Source organism: Amblyomma mixtum, chromosome 2, assembly GCF_055824585.1.
Source record: "Amblyomma mixtum isolate Tamu chromosome 2, ASM5582458v1, whole genome shotgun sequence".
Classification (NCBI taxonomy): domain Eukaryota; kingdom Metazoa; phylum Arthropoda; class Arachnida; order Ixodida; family Ixodidae; genus Amblyomma; species Amblyomma mixtum.
This window is the reverse complement of record NC_143013.1, coordinates 30,931,796-30,951,467: the sequence shown is the minus strand read 5'-3', so window position 1 is coordinate 30,951,467 and position 19,672 is coordinate 30,931,796. Positions and strand designations below refer to the sequence as shown.

The window sequence follows — 19,672 nt, the reverse complement described above, 5'->3', positions numbered from 1 at the left end:
GCGATGTCAGTGCGCGTTAAAGATCCCCAGATGGTCGAAATTCGAGCCCTCCACTGCGGCACCTCTTTCTTTTATTTGAACTCTCTCCTTTATTCTTTCTGTTACGGCAGATCGGGTGTCCACCCAGCTATGCGAGGCAGTTACTGCGCATTTCCTTTCCTCAAGAAAACCAATTTTCAAGGCGTGCACGGTGTAAATGGTTTCATGTGAAAAGAAGCCGCGCAGGAGTGGCACCCATGTTCAGCGCCTTAGTGGCGTTCTATGGACATTGACCGAAACAATTTGGTTGGCGACGTACAGTTGATCGCCTGTATAGAGCGCTCGAACGGCGCACTGGGGAGTACACTGCCGTTATTAACGAGTGGCTCAGAGCTCATGAACTTACCTTTTCTTGTATGCTCATTCCCATGAATCGTGTTTAACTCTTAATGCCTTTAAAAGCTATATAGGACCAACCAGGTAGCAGCAACTGTAATAACTGCATGCATAACAGTGTCCGCCATTCGAGCGCTCTAGACGAGTGTGTAGACGACTGTTCACGCGTCCCCGTGCGTTTTAAAATAGTCGGCGCATAGGAAACCATAAAAACCGAGGCGCCGTCGGCGCGTATTCGCGCGTAGATAGCAGGTGTGAGCGCGGTCGAATAGCAGCAACGTGGCGAATCTGGAAACTGCGAAGCAGTGAATAGCACGAATAGCAGAAAGAAGCTATCTTCACCGATTGCGGAGGCGCTGACACAAGGTTTTCTTTGTGGAGGGTGTAGAGAGAAAACTGTATTTGCTCGGCATCGACATCATTGATGACGCGCGACAGTAGCGCTAGGGTAATTAAGAATTCAGAAGCGCCTTTTGTATGTACAGCTCTTTTCAGACTTAAAGGTAAACTGAAAGCGCGTGTCGACCGTGCTTTGCGAAGCGCTCCTACCGACAACTGGAGATAAGGGACGGCACAAGGCGCATGCGCGGATAAAGTATCCGGCCGGGCTTATTGCGCATGTGCCTGTACCGTCGGTTTTAGCCGGCTGACTGCAGTAGCGTTTCGCGATGCCCGGTGGCCACGCGCTGCCAGTTTCCCTCCAATTGTGAAAGGGGCTGTACTTAGTTACGCAGCAGATTAAGCGGCTTTGAACCTGCACAGTACAGGGCTCCGGTACCGGGAGGTCTAGTGGGCAACAGAATAGGCGGAGCTGAAGAAGTAAAACTTTATTACATCCGTACAAATTCGCGTTTCAAGTCTTGCCGCAGCCGTCACTGGAAATGCTCGATTGGGTCCTCCAGAGCCTTGTGCTCCTGCGCAGCAGAGAACGATATCTCGCCCTGGAAGGCTTTGTGCGCACGCACGTGGATGTGCTGGCCGCCTCCGACATGGACCTGGAAAAAGGTTCGTGGCGTTTTTACCGTGAAGTTGTACCCAGGACATCTGCAAGGTCACCAGGTAACCGCACTACTGATCGAGGAACCATGCACCTGAGAGGTTTGGTTTGAGAGAAAGGCAGAGAGGACGGCCTGAGTCTGGCCTGCAACGCCCCGCTGAGAAGGCGTTGAGTGATGCTATGAGCGCGCAGCGACGATTTTCACACCGGCATACTGTTGACTTGCTAGCGCGTGATAATGGCGGGTGACATGCTTGCGAAAACCACTGTCTCGCGCCCCGCACACCCGTTTTTAGAGCGCAGCTCTTTGGCGTCCGTTCCTGGGTTTCGCGTCGGCGTCGGCCTCGTAACCAGCTCCGCCCCCAATGTCACGCTTTTCAATTGGTCGAAATGCTCGTGACGTCACAGTGCACGAATTTCAAATGGGGCCAATTGTACTTTGGCTAGTAACCATGCAACCAATCAAAGGGATCGTATAGTGATGCTGCAACTAAGTTGGACTGAGTTTAGTTAATTGCTTAATTAATCAATTAGCCTAATTAATATACACGAGAATGAAGAGGTCAGAAGAAAAGAAAAGAAATACGCGCGCCGCAGCGACAACAGCGCCCGCGGAAGGAGAGGCTGCTGAAAAAAACAGATAAGTACGAAGCCGCGTTCCCTCCACCACCACGCACTTCCCCACTCAGTAAGACGTTGCTCGTTTCATATACGTTGTGTCGAACATCCTAGACAGTTCCAACAATTGACAGGTTAATGACAGAACACGATGGATAGAAATACAATAATATAAATATGAAATAGCCTAATTAACCTTTCTAGTTAGACCGCATAAATCAATAAAACCGAGAACGAAATTGGTCGAGTTGGGGGATCGAACCAGGGTCTCCGGAGTGCGATACGAGCACGCTAGCCACTCCGTAATGCCAGCTGAATGGTTTGGAATGAACAAAGGCGCGTCTAGCTAATACGGCGTCTTCGTTCACTCCCATCTTCCCCCTTTCCCTTACGGCGAGGTGCAGGTGTCCACCCAGATATGCGAGAGAGATACATTTCCTTTCCTCAAAAAATAAATTTACCGTCCAGCAAGGCGTACAGCCGAATTGGCGATGGCGTTCTGTGGACTCCCTGGCAGCGTTGCAAGACGCTGTCGCGTTCCACTCTTACAGGCGAAGCTTAACATATTAACCACACATCAGTAACACACGCAGACAGCCAATGGACGCGTCATTCGCTGGCAGCACTTGATTCATCATTCACAACCACATTCTTAACGTACGCTCCCTTGCCGCACATGCCAAGGACGTACACCACGATCACATTCTGCGCCATTCCTCTGTACTTTGCTTTGCTGAAACCTGGATGGATCCCGAAGAGCCTCTCGAAATCATACATTTCCTATACTGCTGTGGTGCTCGCAGAGACCACAACAGAGCGGCGGGAGTCGCTATCTACTTGCGCACAGGTCTCTCTGCAATACCAGTCGAAATGTTTGGCACGTCACATGAAGTTGGCGAACTGTGCGCCGCAAAGTTGCCCAACGGCTTGCTGGTAGTAGCTGCCTACTTCGCCCCTACCGCACTCACGAAAGACGTCGTGCACTTCCTGCAACTCGCATTAACCGTCCATCGATCCACACCGATGTTAGTAGTGGGGGACTTTAATGTTGACATAAAGACAAACAGCAATTTCCTAACACTTATGCGGGAGAACATCCCGTTCCTCTCGCTCGTAACGCGTCCCACGGCTGTGACAACCTCGCGAGGCACTTGTATAGATCTCGTCTTTGAGAATCAATCATTGGTGTACCAAGTCGAACATATATCAGTGTATTTCTCCGACCACAAAGCTTCCTTCATGACTGTCAAGAACTGTTAGTGGAATCTTTGCTAAAGGAATACTTGTGAAAAAAAAAATCTGTGATAGCGCATACATGTGTTGCTCGATTTCTTTGCCTCAATCTATCGAAAAGGTGAAACAGCTTATTTGCTGCGCTCAAATTTCGCATTAGGAAGTAACGTAATCGTCGGTAATTTTTCCACTCCAATGCGGTAAAATTGCGAGACACAGTTGAGACACATGGAGTCATGCAGTGAGGAGCTCTGCTAAACTTGGACTGACGCTGTAATGCCCATGCATGCATGCCGACATTCGTCAAGATGTAGTGGCACGTAAAAACGCGCGCTTTCGTAGGCATGGTAACGCGGCCTAACTTTTCTCGGTCTGTAAGCAACCTGAGGAATAAGGTTGGGGGTTCATTTTAACCTCAGACGACGCTTGTCTGAGGTTATTGCCCAAACAACAAATAAGGTCGTTCGGCCTGACGGTTTTAAACAGGCGTTAGTAAATAAAGCTGTTCGAGCTTACAACTAACGGAAATGAGAACGGCCGTGCGATTTAAAGCTGATGCGGTTACGATCCCGTTAAGGGTCAAAATTGTAAGCGCGCGCAGCGCGCGCCGTAACCTGCGTGAAGTCACGCCCCATCGCCGAGCGCGCGCCTGATCAGCCCGATACCCAACCCACCCCAACCGGCGTCGCCGGCGTGCCGCACCACTCCCCCAACCCTGCGATAGACCGCGATAGACAGATGGACACAATCATAGAGTGCCATGTGGCATGCAGATTCTATAAACTACGAACAGTGAGAATGTGTCGGCGCCCGACTAAATGCGCGGAGTTCGGAATCCGAACTGCAACAACCGCGCATCGTTAAATGTTGCATGCGTGGCACTAACCTTGATGAAATAGTTTACGCCGTTCACAAGCTGCGTGCGATACTTCAGCGGAGTGAACTCGTCGAATGTCTTCGCGAGCTTCGTCTCCACTTCGGAGCGGACCTGCGATCAGAACCATGGGTGTAAACAATGAGCACGCCCACTGCAACTTGTGGCGCTCTTTCCTTTGTGCGCGAAATGAAAAAAAGAATCACCTTTTCGCAAATCTCCTGGACGGCGGCATCGGCGTCCTTAACTTCCTCGGCGAGTCCTCCACAAAGTGGCATGATTGATCTGAGCTGGCAGCTACGAAGGAAAGACGAGACAGGAACGAGGAACTCCACTGTTATAACGCCCCACTCACTGCCCGCGCTACTAAAATGACTCACTGCTCGTGACTTCTACGTCACTCATTCTTACGTGATATCGGAAAGCCTTTCCGGCAAAATGAGCTGTATTGTGCTGCCATCTAGTTGAATCATTCAGAAACATAAACATAATACCGAAGAAAATGACGTTGCAGCTGCTGTCGCCTTGTGGTTGTATTGCGCACTTTAAGTTGTAGTTTGTGAAGGATCCAAAAGATGCCGCCACAAGACCAATTTTTTTACAGGCAGCGTTTGGGACAGCGTGGCGTCGCCTCACACGGCGAAGCCCTGATGAAGGCGAAAAGCAGAAAATGAGGTTTACTTAGAACTTACTGCATTGTTGGTATATCACATACATCAGAACAGTACATTTTTTTTTTTTTTCCCACGTGTGGCCGACAAGTGAGAAACATTTGGGCATGTTTTGTATCCATAATCCGCTCTTGAACCCGTGGACGATGCATGAACGGCTTATTTAAGCTAATTTTCGGTCAAAGAAAAAAAAGCGAAGGCGCGGAATTTTAAAGAGAGCGATGTTTTGTGGTTCCTATCTGACGAGAAGACATTCAGTATCCTACAAGCTATTAAGACTCGTAATCAACGTCATGCTGAATGTCCTTGAGCACATCATCATATACTGCTGTACTTTGTAATGCAAAAAAAAAACATAAAATAGTTAACGGGCGACACTTTGCAGTTCACTAGGCATAATGTGGGCGGATTTCGAACTAGTTTTTGGTTATATTCTGACAAACAGTGATCCAGTTGCTGTCGTTTACAGTCGCCAGTTTAGCCAATCAACGCGCACATGGTAGATATTCGGACAGTATCCATGGCGTCATATATTTAGGTCAGTCGTGACGTAATACTTGGTCAAGAGCCAGTTTTGGTTACGGCTTCCTGGTTCATGCTATCTTAAAATACTTCTACTCAGTATTTTAAAAAGCGGGTCTCAGTGCCGGAGACAGGCAACTCAAGTATGTGAAGTGATAATCAAATAAAAATGTTCAAAATGCCCCCGGAAGGGCCTTTTCTAAAGAGCTGAACCAAACTGTTCATCAAAACGAACAGTCCATACTAAGAGTATGTTCAATGAAGTCTTCATCACGAGAGTATACTGTATTTGTGTACAGTTTTAAGTTAAGCCCGGTTGGCCTCTTACAACCTGGTATGCTGCCGACTGTGGGCCGCCATTGGGCCGAGCACGATTGGTCGGCCATTTGGTTGCCGACTATAGGCAATTGTGTTTGGTCATTTCTCGGCTGTTAGCTAGGGGGGTGGCAGTCATCCCTCCCACTCCGTGCGTAAAATTGCATACAGAAAAACCATTTTGAACCCCGTTTCGTTTAGGAGAAAGAAGTTCAGGAAATACATGGTTCGAAGGGGGCCGCCGCTACTCCCGCCCCAACCGCTCCCTCCAAGAGTGACTCGGCCAATGCCTTTTCGGGAGTTTCGAAATGCATGCGATAGGGATTAGAGACCTTGTAGCATATGAGATATGCAGGACCTGTCCTGAAAATAACCAAGCAGACTGATTATTAAAAAAAAAAAAAACATTTTTTTTCTAAAGACTTTCAGTAGATCTAGTATTGTTCAAAATAAGAACCTGTGGTATCGATACAGCGAGTCCAGCCAATTTCTTACTGTTTGTATACGTCTTGGAATTCTGTTTCTGCAATCTCGTTAAGCGCCTTCGTTGCGAGCCTTTGGACGTCTTCCACGATGTCTTATCGATGTTCTTTCAACGCACGTTTTATTCTCAGAAACAGAAGAAAAAAAACTAACAAAGAAACATCTCGGGCCTGTATTGAGGTTGAAGAAGCATGGTTTTGCCTTGTCCGGTCAAAAACTATCTTAGAGCAAGCGATGTGTGCGACGGAGCGTTGTCGTGGTGAAGAACCATGATGTCGCGATCTCTCCACGCGCGAGGAGGGCACGTTATTTAAGTCTTTGGAAGACTTCCACTTGGAAGCTTCCATTTACTGTCGTCCAGGAGGGAACAAATTTCTTAGGGATGATTCCCTTGTAGTCATGGAGCACGATAAACATAGATTTCACTATGAATTCCGACATACGTGCCTTCGCAATGTGCCACTATGAGCTCTGATTGAGTTTGACAAAACGCGCAGCGACCACTCTGGTAGGCCTCCGAGCATATTGTCTTCTTTTTCTGAGTCGTATTTAAACATCGACGTTTCATCTGCAGTATTAACTTCTGTTAGAAGGTTCGGTTTACTGCTGACTCGTTGTAAAAATTCGGCAGAACAGTCATTGGGGTCTCCATTTGCACAGGTCTCAAAATTTATGGCACGAGTTCTGCGCACATATTGCGCCTTTGTAAATGTTCCGTGACAATGTCAGGCACTTGCGTTTTCAGAATCCCTATAGCTCTTCTGCAATCATACGGACGCGATGAAACGCCGAGCAGTGTTCACTAAAGCACGCGCACAACTTTAGCTTCCGCAACCGCCGGGAACGGTCGCTCACACCATTGCTGGTCGCTGACGTTTTCTCGGCCGTGTGTAAAGGCTTTGTGCCATTTGAACAAGCACCATATTCACATTGTATCATTGCCAAATGCTGTCTTTATCATGTCGAACGCCCTGGTAGAGGACTTTGTCAGTTTAAGTAAAAAATTCACCGCGTAGCGCTGTTTCAATGTTCGCTCCATTGTTTCCCTAACGGAGTGAAGAAACAGGGGTGCATACAATCTGAAGCACGTCCACTCTCTTCGTGCCTGTTCGACGCAAACTGAGCTCGTCGCGTTTGGAACCGTAAGGTTGCCGCGCGTTCTCCCGAAACCGGTTTCCCAATCAAGTGCACAGGCATGCAACACCACGACTTGTTTCCTTACTTTCAGGACAGACCGTGTAGTACTGACACAGTTTGAGTGCTGCTTTCAATCACAGCAGATACCAGAGATGCCTATTTTTACTACCCTTGCACTCCATCCTCTTTTCTCCGACATTTGGAACACTGCAGCATTAGAGTTAATATTGTTATTTAATAACAAATACGTATGGCGTATTCTTTAAAATGTGGTTGGTATTAAAAATACCGTGGAAGAACCCGATCGTGATGAGTGACTAATACCCAAACAATATCAACGTACGAAACACGTGGAAACAACTATCGCATTTTATGCCATCGTTCCTATAGCGGTTCGCGGTAAATTAATTTTGAGATACTTTCATCTGCAAGCATATGCAAGCACTTATTACGCCGTTATGCGCTTGCGCGACTCTCCAACAGCACCAACTGTAAGCTACTTGCTTAGTTTTGTCTTCATAGAGAATCGCGGGTTGTACGAGGGATGTTCAATAAGTTTCGCCTCGTCGGCTGTAACTTTTATTAAGTGACTCAATTCAAACACGTTGCATTCTAAGCAAGGGATTATATGTCTTCTTACCCGGGGTGCAAGTTCCTTCGGAGGGTACTTTTCACCAGTCTGCGTGCTGTCGTATAATGGAAGAGGCCAGCTTTTGTGTCTTACTCGCGTTACCTGGAGGTCGTCGCGTCGTTGGACTGTTGCCTGTTTTCCAATATGAAGGAAAAAAATTCAGGGGGCACTTTGGATCTCTGAAGTGCTGCAAGGCGAAAGCGTTTCCTGGCCACTGTTTGTTTTTATTTACTTTTTTATTTTTCATATTTTTTTGCTCCTTTCCTCAATTTTATTGTTTTTTATTTTTATTCCCACATCTTATTTTTATTTTGTTTTTATTTTTGTTTATTTTCTTATTTTTATTTTTTTCCTTTTCCTGACTTTACTCCTTTTATTTTATTTATGAAGCCCATGCATTCACTAGATGCGCCTTTATTCATGCTAGAACCTTGAGCCTTTTAAGCAGTGACTCCGAAAGGCGGACAAATCTGCCGACGCGTCTGTCGACACTCCTGCCGACGCGTCTGTCGACACGGCTGCCGACGCGTCTGCTAACGGCAGTATGAGGCATTAAAGGCTTTCGCCTTAATATCTTTAGGATATGAGCTCGCGTCCAACGAAAACGCTACAAATGCAGTACGCCCCGTTGTCGTCAACAGACTTCCTCATTCTTCAGTACGAAGGCATGCTGATATCACCACCACCATCATGCATATTCGCTGTCAGTTACACCAAACGAAATTATTCATAACCAGTGCTGTTTGCGTTCACAGGATTCCGTGCCAGAAAGTACAGGTTGCTTTCGTGAAATGAAAATTATGAAAATGAAAATAATGAAAATCAGGTGAACCTGATTCACCTGATTTTCATTATTTTTTCCGGGCGCATGCGCCTGTCTGCCTCACGGTGCACGTTCGTCTGGGTCGCCTAAGTTTCTGTCAGTCGGAATTTAGCCCCTCTGTCGTGTTCGTGTTTCTCTGTCCCTTGTCCCCTTTTGCGCTACCTCCCATACCATGAATCACAGTTACCGACTCGCCCAAGTTTCTACCATTGAGAGATTCTTACTTAAAGACCGCATTGGTGACCAGCGGCTAACTGGCTATGCCAGAATCAAGGTTTTGTAATATCGCGCTTTATATCTCGAGGTAAGATTTGGGGCGAACTGAGTTCGCGAGAGCTTTGAAGCGTCGGAGGAACGGAAAAACTCTTGATTCATACCTCGCGGGAAACTCATATGATCTACTGGGAACTTCCACGGAAATAAATTTCCAATAAATTTCTCTGTTTCCAAGGAAATTAAGCAATAAAGACAGAGTGGAAGTGAGAAAAGGAGGTGAGAGAGTCATAAGGACAGTTATTCTAAACGAGTATGGCTTTTTAGCTCCAACATCGTCACAGAAGTTCCAAGGAAAGGTCCGGAATCTGTTCGGTCTCGTGGGCTAATCTTGAAGCGGTCAGCCTTTTGCAAAGCTTTTTGCACGAAGTATTCAGCCGACACCTGACGAAAAAAGAGGTCATCCTACTGGTTCTAATTTGATTCACTAAAGTGTGTGCGCTTCTCATCGTAATCCAGGAAGTGTAGCGAAATTTCACTCTCCTTATAAGGTGGGCTTCTAAATAACAACTTGATTTCAATTGCATTAAGATACCTCAAAATAACTTCACATACACCTGATGCAACAAGCATTGCTGTATTTTAAAAGTTTGTTCGGCTTACGGCAAAACGAACGGGGTATGTACGCATTCTTAATTTTTATTTGCCGTCGTCAATTTATCACAGCGCAGTCATGAAAAGTAGCGCTTGGCCTCAAGAACTAAGTCAAAACACCACAGCCATTACCGAAGCAAAACACAACAGTCAATTTTTATTTTTTCAGCACGACCGTTTATTAATAAAATCTTTGATTTTGGCAGCTCTTGCGGCACAAGGCAAACTGCATGCCTACAGTGACTAGCATTCACGGTTACAGGTTATAAATATATGCCATGCGGTGCCGGATGATGTCGCGCGGTGCTCACATTCTTCATCGCTGTGTAGCACATGGGAGCTGGAAGCACACGGCTTGCAGGCGGCAGCCAGTTTAGCCCGGCTGAACTCCTTGCGAGCAGAGGTCTCTGATCACTTGATCCGAAGTTCTTGTTAATTTGAGACCGGCTGATTGCCGCGCCACTTACGGCATACTAATTAACTGCTCAGATCGTGGTAAAAAAAAAAAAAAACATGGTGAGAGGTGCCATCAATAGCGGCATGAGCAGATCTTATACGCGCCTTTGTTTGTTAAATTGTAATGTTTAGAAATTGGCCAACGGACATTTCAGGATACAGATGCGTAGTTTCTGAATTCAAATGAGTAAAGAACTCTGGCACGGCAGAAGTTGCTCAGTCAAAGTGCTCCAATTCGTCCTCGAGCGACTTGTTCTCCTGGAGTGCGACGAAAGAGACCTCGCCATCGAGGCTCTTGTGCGCCCGAACGTGGATGTACTGCTCGGCGCCGATGTGGGCCTGCGGGTCGTACATAAGATGTATCGTGGGTGAAAAACAGACCTTTATTTGTTGAAATGCTCAACGTATAAGGGTCACTATCATTTCACTGACGTGCTGAAAGTTGATGCATCAACGTCAGTTTCGTTGCAACAACGTTGGATAATCCCGGCATCAAACTAGATCTGTTCTGTTTACAGCTTTTTTAGGGCACTTTATGACACTTAACGGAAGTCTTAAAAGTTACAGCTGCAACCGGCGAAGTAGTGCTTCAACGTTATCGCATTAGAAAAGCTCGCACTCAGCGCAATCAACGCGAAAGAAAGCCGCCTGCAGAAGTTTGCTAAATCTCGGAAAGTGTCAGCGATATTGACTGAAACTGTGTCACGTGATATTGTCCAAGTTTGTCGAAAAACACAAAAAACAGCCAGCTCTTAAAAGACGAGACCTGTAGTGATGGAACTGGCAGTATCTTCCTGGTGCTATGTCGTCGATTTGCTGTAGGGAGATTTCCAAACTTGAGAGACGGTTCGGGCCTTTCAGTTTAACTAACATAAGATAGTACGGCAGCTTCTGAAGCGCAATTATGACAGCGGTGCCAAAAGAAACATTTTTGTGAGATGAAAATTTCAATCCTTAAACTTTTGAGAAAAGTGCCCTCAGCATGAGTACATTGTATTGTCATGTTGTACTGGCGTATTTGCTTCGCGCCAATATGTAACGTACCTTGATGAAATAGTTGACTCCGTTCACGACCTGAGTCCTGTAGTTGACGGGGGTTAAGTCCACGAGGCACTGAGCAAGCTTGTTCTCCACATCCGGACGAATCTGGGGATCACACAAATTAATTACGTCTTGTTTTTTTAACACGCCACCAGCGACTTCGTAATTAAAAATCTCTTAAAAATAGAGCACCATTGCTTGTAAGACCAACGCTTCACATTCCAGACGCTCTGCAAGTGCGCACAAGTCTTCTTATCGTATTTTATCTCAGCCGCCGCGGTGGCTCAGCGGTTATGGTGCTCGGCTGCTGACCTAAAAGACGCGGGTTCGATCCCGGCCGCGGCGGCTAGAATTTCTTTGGAGGAGAAATTCTAGAGGCCCGTGTACTGTGCGATGTCAGTGCACGTTAAAGAACCCCAGGTGGTCGAAATTTCCGGAGCCCTTCACTACGGCGTCTCTCATAGCCTGAGTCGCTTTAGGACGTTAAACCCGATAAACCAAACCAATTTTATCTCAGTCGCTATATTTAACACATTGCAATGGTGACCGGGAAGATTAGAGATCTCAGAGAGTCTAGTCTCTGTATAAGCTACGCTATCTTGGAGCTGTCAATCTGAAGTGGTAACAGCGAACTTCACTTAGCGCTGAGCAAATATTTTCGTTCCCTGCTTTTCCTCTCCCTTTGTTTTCAGGAGTAAGGCTTGTGTAGTTCATGTGATTCTGATGCTGGCATGCTCACGTCTGTCTGCCTTCCTTGATTCTTCCCAAGTAAGGCAGGTCTTTCGGTAGATTTATCATTATTTACCACGTACTACGAAGGCCCTTTTTAAAGCGTGTTTGAGATCACTGTTACTCCTCGAGTCATTTCGGCTGACAATGTCGCGTAGTTTGTGTCAAAGTTTTGAAAAGTTTTTGTAAAAAGTTTGAAAGTTCCTGCAGTTAATATAAGAAACAGTGTGGTGCCTAGCGCTGCTAGGCTTATATGTCTATAAAACGGGGAAAATGCGGTCGGAAGAAGGCATTTAAAAAACACCGATGCTTGTCTGCTACGTTGGAATCTTTAGCACGAAGTTATTTACATTCCTGGTGAACCTCTTGAAGCTTAACATGCGCAAGCGGTGACCTCAATACATGCCAATATTGTTTGTTTTTGTCCCACATTTTCGTGAGCTCGAGGCTTAATTATTGTGCGAGCAGTTTCTGCCTCTTGTCCAACCTTTCCTGTAGACGTGTCAGCTTTGCTGCCACTGAATGCAAGATCGAAAGGATATTTTGACGTCTTTTGTTCAAAGTAGTGTTGTCATTAAGAAAGCTAAACTATACAAGGAGTAAAAAATACAACCCGTACCAACATCTCCTCAATAGAGGAGGCGTTGGCCGTACCTTGCTCCAGCTTGCATGCAAATGGTATCCCGTTTCACACTATTTACTAGTTGTAGTTGGCTTGAAAATGTATTTGGATGTGTTCAAACTCTAGCTGTGCAACAAATTTACCAATAGCACGATTATGCCACCTGTAGATGATACCATCTGCCAAGTCTACCTGTGCACCCCTTACAAAAATTTATTTGGACAGTCTATAGACTGTCCATAGACCTTTGTTAATAAAGTCTATATACACTGTATAGATAAATTTTAAAGGCGAATCATATGAACAGTATACAGACAATCTCTAGATTTATGGCCATACACTTTAGTAAACTTTTTATTTAGACAGTCTATAGACTGTGATCAGAGAAAAGGAAATATGTATAGTAAAGCAATAGAGTTTATAAGAAGTCTATAGACAGTATATAGACAATCTTCAAGGGTGGTTAACGTTTATAAACCGTGGGGCGGAAGAGAAAAACAAAGCAAGAAAATTTCTTAAACCAGACGTCCAGCCTAGATTCGAAATCTATGAATTTAATGACTTCAGGTGAAAGGGCACAACTAAATAATATCTTCAGAATGTCTGACAAGAAGCAGTTTGCTTTGCCCCCCTATGGCCCCCAGGATCCACAGACCGTAGTTTAAAGTTAGGAGGTAATTACTTAATTTATTCAATAAGCAAAAAAAAGTAAACCAGACGAGCGATACCTTCTCACAGATTTCCTGCACGGTGGCATCGGCCTGCTTCAGTTCCTCCGACAGTCCGCCGACTTTTGTTGCTGCCATGTCTCCTCGGTGAAGTGGGTTCGTGAACGTTGGCACTGACACGCCTCGGTTAGGGCTATGCTGCGGCGACAGGCTCTGCCCCCGCTTTTTAAGCTCCCGCGAAATCGGGAGGCGTGCCGGCGGTCACACACAATGACCCCGCGGGCACCTGACTTTGGACGGCGTAATCTCACCGCCATTGTTTGCGTAGCGCGACTTCTGTTCGCGTGTACCTCGTGCCCCGACCGCACACGTCACCGATAGCGTGGCTGCAGGCGACAGACCTCGAAGCGTGGCACATGGGCGTTAGTAACGCTTCCCGCCGATAACCGGGGATACCACAGCTGCTGACTGGAAAGACAGTGACGTAACGGACGGAAAAGAAACGGATGTAGTGGTCTGATGCAATGCGCGAACATCTTATGTATGCTGTACGGATATGCATATACGGGCATGCATATGCATATACGTGTATGCTTTATTGGTTTGGTTTATTGGGGTTTAACGTCCCTAAGCAACTCAGGCTATGAGGGACGCAGTAGGGAAGGGCTTCGGAAATTGCGACCACCTGGGGTTCTTTAACGTGCACTCACATCGCACAGCACACGGGCCTCTAGAATTTCGCCTTCATCGAAATTCGGCCGCCGCGGCCGGGATCGAACCCGCGTCTTTCGGGTCAGCAGCCGAGCGCCGTAACCACTGAGCCACCGCAGCGGGGTATGCTATATTCATATAGGTGTCTGCCGTGTGAGCTTACAGAGAAGATGCGAACAGCTGGTTAGAAAGTAGATTTTTTTTAGTGCTAGTTGCTTGCTGTGCACATTCATTAAAAAAAAAAATTCGGCCGAAATCGTTGAAATACGACAATTTTACTTGAACGTTACATTTATTATCATCATCGTAATCATCGTCAGCTTGACTACGCCCACTGTAGGGCAGAGGCCTCTGCCATGTCTCCAGTTAACCCTGTCCTTCGCCAGCTGCGGCCACCGCATCCCCGCAAACTTGCTAATCTCATCCGCCCGCCGAACGTTCCTGCCACCCCCTGCTACGCTTCCCTTTTCTTGGAATCCACTCCGTGACCCTTAATGACCAGCGGTTATCTTACCTTCGCGTTACATGTCCTGCCTCTCTCGCACTGATGTTTCCGTGCCAACTTACGCTACGAAGTCAGCACCAAGATATGTCAGGCTTCTAAGGTGTTTCCTTTTAGTTTTTTTTGCATGTTTATTTGTTTGTTTGTTTTGCGTGGCACCTTCTTTAGCGTTCTCTTCGCGCAGCTTATCCGCAAAAAAATGCACTCGAAAGGACATTTTTTTTAAAATTTTGATTAGAAGAAAACCCTGCTGACAGTACCTTCAAACGCAAGCATTGAACACGTGCGGCACTAACATCGGGCGAGTGTAAATGTCACGTGGCTTTTGTCCGTCCAAACTCGTGCACCTGTGCGCGTACCTGTACGCGAAGAGTGATTCACATAATGAGCAAAGCGCCTGCCAGCTTCCTTCTACAATGGGTCACTCGCAAAATTAGTCTCTGATAGAGAAATCGCAGATATAGCCACACGTGAGTTTGCTCTGCGCCCTTCCCGTCTGTGTTTATAACCGATATCGGCCGATGTGATCACACCACCCGCGGAACTGGGCAAACTTTCCGCTGCTGGCACATCAGCGTTCTTTCTGGAAAATATGGGCTCAACACGCGATTTGCAATCACGTGGTTTTCCAGCTCGTGACTGCTGGTGGTACGCCGCAGATGGATGCAAACAAGCGAATTCAAAGGTCGACCTGTTACTCCGAAGCACCTCTGAGTTACGTTTCGGAAAGAAAAGTTTCGCCTACAGCCCTCATATCTGTTTGCTCACAACGCTCCAGTTAGTGACGATTGAAGTCTATAGAGCATCGTTCGGTGACAAATGTTCCCCTTATCCGCAGATGAGACGCATGTACGTTGACAGAACCTGGTCCTATCAGAGGCACGCGCTTTCACGTTATTTTGCCCCATGTTAGTGTGTAAGCACTAATCCGACGGAGACCAACACTGAGCGAAATCTTCCGCTGTCTGTTAGCGTTGCCTGTTCGCATAGCGCAAGCGTTCCGTCCCGCGGCACTGCCCGCTCGTCGATCATCGCCTATTCTACGCAGCAAAAATCTGTGCTTTCGCACTGATTCGAATGTACTAAACATTCTCCGTTGTTCTTTTTTTTCTAGAGTGAAAGCACTAATCCGGAGGTTCAGATCCTAGCAAAATTGTCGCCTTCTTGTTTGGCCGGGAGCGCGAGCCCAGCGCCTATAGCATGGCCTAGCGCGAGCGCTCCGTCGCGCGGTTCTGCCCGCTCATCTTCACCTTCTACGCGGCACAAATTCGGTAGTTATGACCCTAGTACGCCGTGCTTTCGCACTGTATAGAATGTTGTAAACGTTGTCATTTTTACCCCGGCAACTTTCAAGGCGCACTCTTTTGAGTGTTCTTGCTAAGACGTGTGCATACGGCGTCATTGATGTGTGACCAGTTGATGACTGCATCTCAATAGATATCTGAATAACGCTAGTCGCTTACTCAGCGGGACTTGAAAATGGGAGATAGTGTTCTGTTCATAGGTGATGTTCTGTAACATGCTTTTTTTTTTTGTAAATTTGAGAAATGTCTCCTGTGTTATGTGATGCAATCCTATGCGTCACCCCGTCTGTGAATGTACTATCGGGGACAAAAGTTCTTAGAAAAAATGTTTATTGTAGTTCCTCACCGCTACCAAGTCTCCTGATATTGTATGAAGGTATGGTAAATGCTGCTTCCTTCGGTAACAATATCAAGCGACTGGGTACCAAGGTGAAGCTACATCTTGTGGCATCTTATGGAACGCTTGTGGCATCGCAAAAACGACGTTTATGACATTCAGAACCAAAGCTTCGGTTGCGTATTTCATTTCATTTTGACGCTCATTGAAAGGTACAAGATTTCCTAGCTGAGTACTGCCGAATGGAAAGATTCAGACCTAAATTGGCCACTGCAATCGATCTCGACCGATTGAGCCGTTCCCTTTCATACTGCGAGCCCTGCTACTTGAGGATAATGGACTTTGTCTTGACTGCCTCGATAAGTGGCGCTTAGCGGCTGCCGATACCTCTACCGATGGGGGGCGTGCACGAATGAGATTCCATTTTTCTGTGACTCCTCAGTGCTGCGGAATGTGCGAAGTTGTCCGGCACATCAGCCTGCCTTTGTCACAGTGCTCTTGGTCTTGTAATCTCTAATACACTTACGACTCTGACAATGGCTATAGAATGCCGATTGTGCTTTCTGCTGAATGTTTTTGCCAGCTGCTCAAAATAGTTTACCCCCGTTTCAGAAGTCTGAATGGGGCTTAGTAAGCGGTCAGCGTTTTGCCATTTCTAATCTTAGCTGAAAGGGCCGCGCAAGGACAAGTTAACCAATATTTTTCGTGCAGTTGGCATAAACGTCCCGGTTCTAACTTTCTATCATTATGTGACGAATACGCGTTTAATTTATTAGCATGCTTAGTTACAGCTGTTTGGAAGCTATGTCACATGAATGGGCTGTGTATGCAGTCTATACGTGATCTTTTCGTCTATGAATGGTCGCAAGTACATTGGCAATTGACACACATACGAGGGGTTAAGCTTTCGATGCTGTGTTTTAATGTCACAAGGGGTAGAAAATAGACATATTTCGTCAGATATAATACGAGGAAAACAGTGGTAGTTATCCCCCCCCCCCCCCCCCCCCCCCGCCAAGAAAAAAAAAACACAGTGAAATAATTCTCTGCATAGTGCTTCGTGTTCTCATTTGTTATGATTCCCTTAATAATGCTCAAACGCGTCTATAGTTGGTTAACTGCCCGGTAAGCCTATTTTTTTCTCAGCGCCTGTTATATAATACAGGGTTGCCGGCAAGGAAAGACAAGTTGCAATGGATGTCCTTGCGAGCACAGCCCCTCGCTCACTAGGTCACGACGCACAGAGACCGAGCAATTGACAGTGCAAATAACGCTGTTTTAGAGTTTGGTTCAAGCATCACCAGGGAGCTCGAATATCTGGGAACGTATCGAATATAAATTTGCGGTTGACACCGTTTACCAAGGAAGAGACTTGTCAGAATGCTTCACGTATGTAGTTTAGTGCACACAAAAGAGCTGAATCATCTGTCAGCGTAATATAAATAATAACAGGACTTGATAACCTGATGACTATCTTAAAGCGGCACCCAATTTTCGACCCTAGGCTCCTACTGAGAAGAGTTTATTTCTTTTACCTTGTTGGTGTGAAGAGCATGGGTTATGCGCCTGGCTTGAAGACAAGTGACTTTTAGTCTCTTATGTATGCTAAACTCGGATATGAAATCCATCGTTCTGTGTTTCCACAAGTTCGCTTAAATGGCATGAAAATTTTGTACTTTCGTGGGTGTAGATTCACCTAGTGTACACTTTACAGGCACGTAACATTCAAGAGTCATGTAGGAGTTTAAGTAACGGTGACTGCAGTGGCCGCGTGCGGCCACTGGTAAGTCTGCGAAGACGGCCAATTATAGATTGTAGAAGTTTATTTTATTAATCACGAAATAATATGCGACGTCCGGATTGACGACCTTTCTACGTATTCTTATATTATACACTGATTTATCACGCATTTCGCCTTGTATTTTGCCAGTAAGCGACACAGTTCAGCTTACTGTTTAGTAGAGCAATCTATGCAATCAAATATAACCTTCTTATAGCCCGAGGTTCCGAGCATCGCTAAGGCCAGGGCATGGCAAATTTGTCAGGAAATTGTTTTCTAAATTAAGGCAACTTCACGCGCTAAGAGTGCGACGGGTAATGGAAAATATTACAGCCGTAATGGGCGTGCATGGGTCAGTACAATTGCCGTCTTTAATTTTTTCTGCTCGGAAAAAGACGTGGTATAGCATGGTATAGCATAAAGGGCAAACGTCACAACAGACGCCTTAGATGTCCGAAACAGTTCTTGTTTCATTGTACTGCGAGCACTAAATAGCTGGGGAAGAGGGGTCAGAAGGCGACAAGGCTGATATCAGGCCGCCCCACTCCCTTGGTAAAAACAACGACAAGAACGACAACAACAACGACAACAACAATGACGACAACACCGACGACGACGACGACGTCAACAACGACGACAACAAAATAATGGTTGGTTGGCTTATGGAGTTTAATGCCCCAAAGCGACTCAGGCTGTGAGAGACGCCGTAGTAAGGGCTCCGGAAATTCGACCACCTGAGGTATGCTGTGCTTTCCTAGACATCAGCAACTACCGTTGTCGTTGTGCAGGCAGTAGTGAACACCGCGTAACTCAAGGAATATATTTTAAGCTTGTAACTTTCAGAAATCTAGTTTCTCGAGAGATTTCGCGCGAACACGGTGATTATCATGGCCCACTCTTCCTCATAGCCGCAGAATTTGACCTATAGAATTCTTGATGCGTTCAAACCAACTACTTCCGACGGCCGTAAAAAATCAATGGGTGTAACGAACATTTGAAATTCCCGTGATAATGTTGAGTGCGCAGCGCCACGTCGTATGTGGGGGCAGCCGTGCTGATTAGAAGCGTTTGTCTGGATTTTCTAGGCTTGTTTTGCTTTATGTGTCCCTTTGACCCTCCTGTTGTGACTCGCGCTGCTGGCGAGCAAGAGATAACTAGAACACTGCAGGTGCTGTGGTCATTTATCAAACGGGGAGCAGCCAGGCAAGGTGCCATTATAGATAGAGTAGCTAGAAACGAATGTGGACACATACGCACACGCAATCGCTTAAACACACATACACACGCGCTCACACACATCGATTCATTGCCACCTAACAATGGACTCGGTCCCAAGAGACTCATTCCGCTTTTGGCGTACGGGTACATAATTTCTGAAAGTACATTAAAACAATGTCTATACAAAAGGACAAGAGTTTCAGGAGCGGCTGATGTTCGTGCATATGATAACGTGGTAGCTTATGCATGTGACATCACTGAATCTCGTTAGGATGCATTAGGCGCGTAATTAGTTGTTTTACGACGAAAAATCGCAGCACACACCAGAGCAGAGGATTTTTCTTATCAAGCGCGACATCAGCATAATAGCGACCAGATCGTGGCATGCTTGACGAGTTCTGCCGGAAAGACCTCCGGCAGCGTCTTTGGCAAATTCACGTGGCGATTTCCTTTACGAGCGCCATCTGTTTACGAACAAAGTTGTTTATCTTGTTCAGCTACTTCTTATAAACGCGAGACTGTGCTGGCCGCCATGAAGGAGGTTTAGATATACGAACTGCTGCAAATGGTCCCATGACAGGTCAGATGACAAACGACATCATTTCGTGTAGACGACGCAATCGGTGGAAAACTCCTCTAGAAGAGGTGACACCACACAAACAAGGCCAGCGCATATGTAGAACATGAAGGTGATAGTAAGTGTGAAGCCACGTGTTTGTTGCTCGATTGTTGTGTACGCCACCTAACAAAGCGATCCG

General features: G+C 46.3%; 2 protein-coding genes across 2 annotated transcripts; both read right to left on the bottom strand.

Moving 5' to 3' along the window:
* Window positions 1-1,187: 1,187 nt before the first annotated feature.
* On the bottom strand, window positions 1,188-4,489 carry LOC149358827 (cystatin-B-like). Its single transcript, XM_089571001.1, has 3 exons — window positions 4,304-4,489; window positions 4,110-4,211; window positions 1,188-1,370 (listed from the first exon to the last, which is right to left on the bottom strand). The coding sequence occupies exons 1-3, from the start codon at window positions 4,373-4,375 to the stop codon at window positions 1,248-1,250; spliced, it is 297 nt and encodes a 98-aa protein (XP_089427127.1). The 5' UTR covers window positions 4,376-4,489; the 3' UTR covers window positions 1,188-1,247.
* Window positions 4,490-9,700: 5,211 nt separating this feature from the next.
* Window positions 9,701-13,283, bottom strand: LOC149358826 (cystatin-A2-like). The gene is made up of 3 exons (XM_089571000.1): window positions 13,123-13,283; window positions 11,047-11,148; window positions 9,701-10,341 (listed from the first exon to the last, which is right to left on the bottom strand). The coding sequence occupies exons 1-3, from the start codon at window positions 13,198-13,200 to the stop codon at window positions 10,219-10,221; spliced, it is 303 nt and encodes a 100-aa protein (XP_089427126.1). The 5' UTR covers window positions 13,201-13,283; the 3' UTR covers window positions 9,701-10,218.
* Window positions 13,284-19,672: the final 6,389 nt, after the last annotated feature.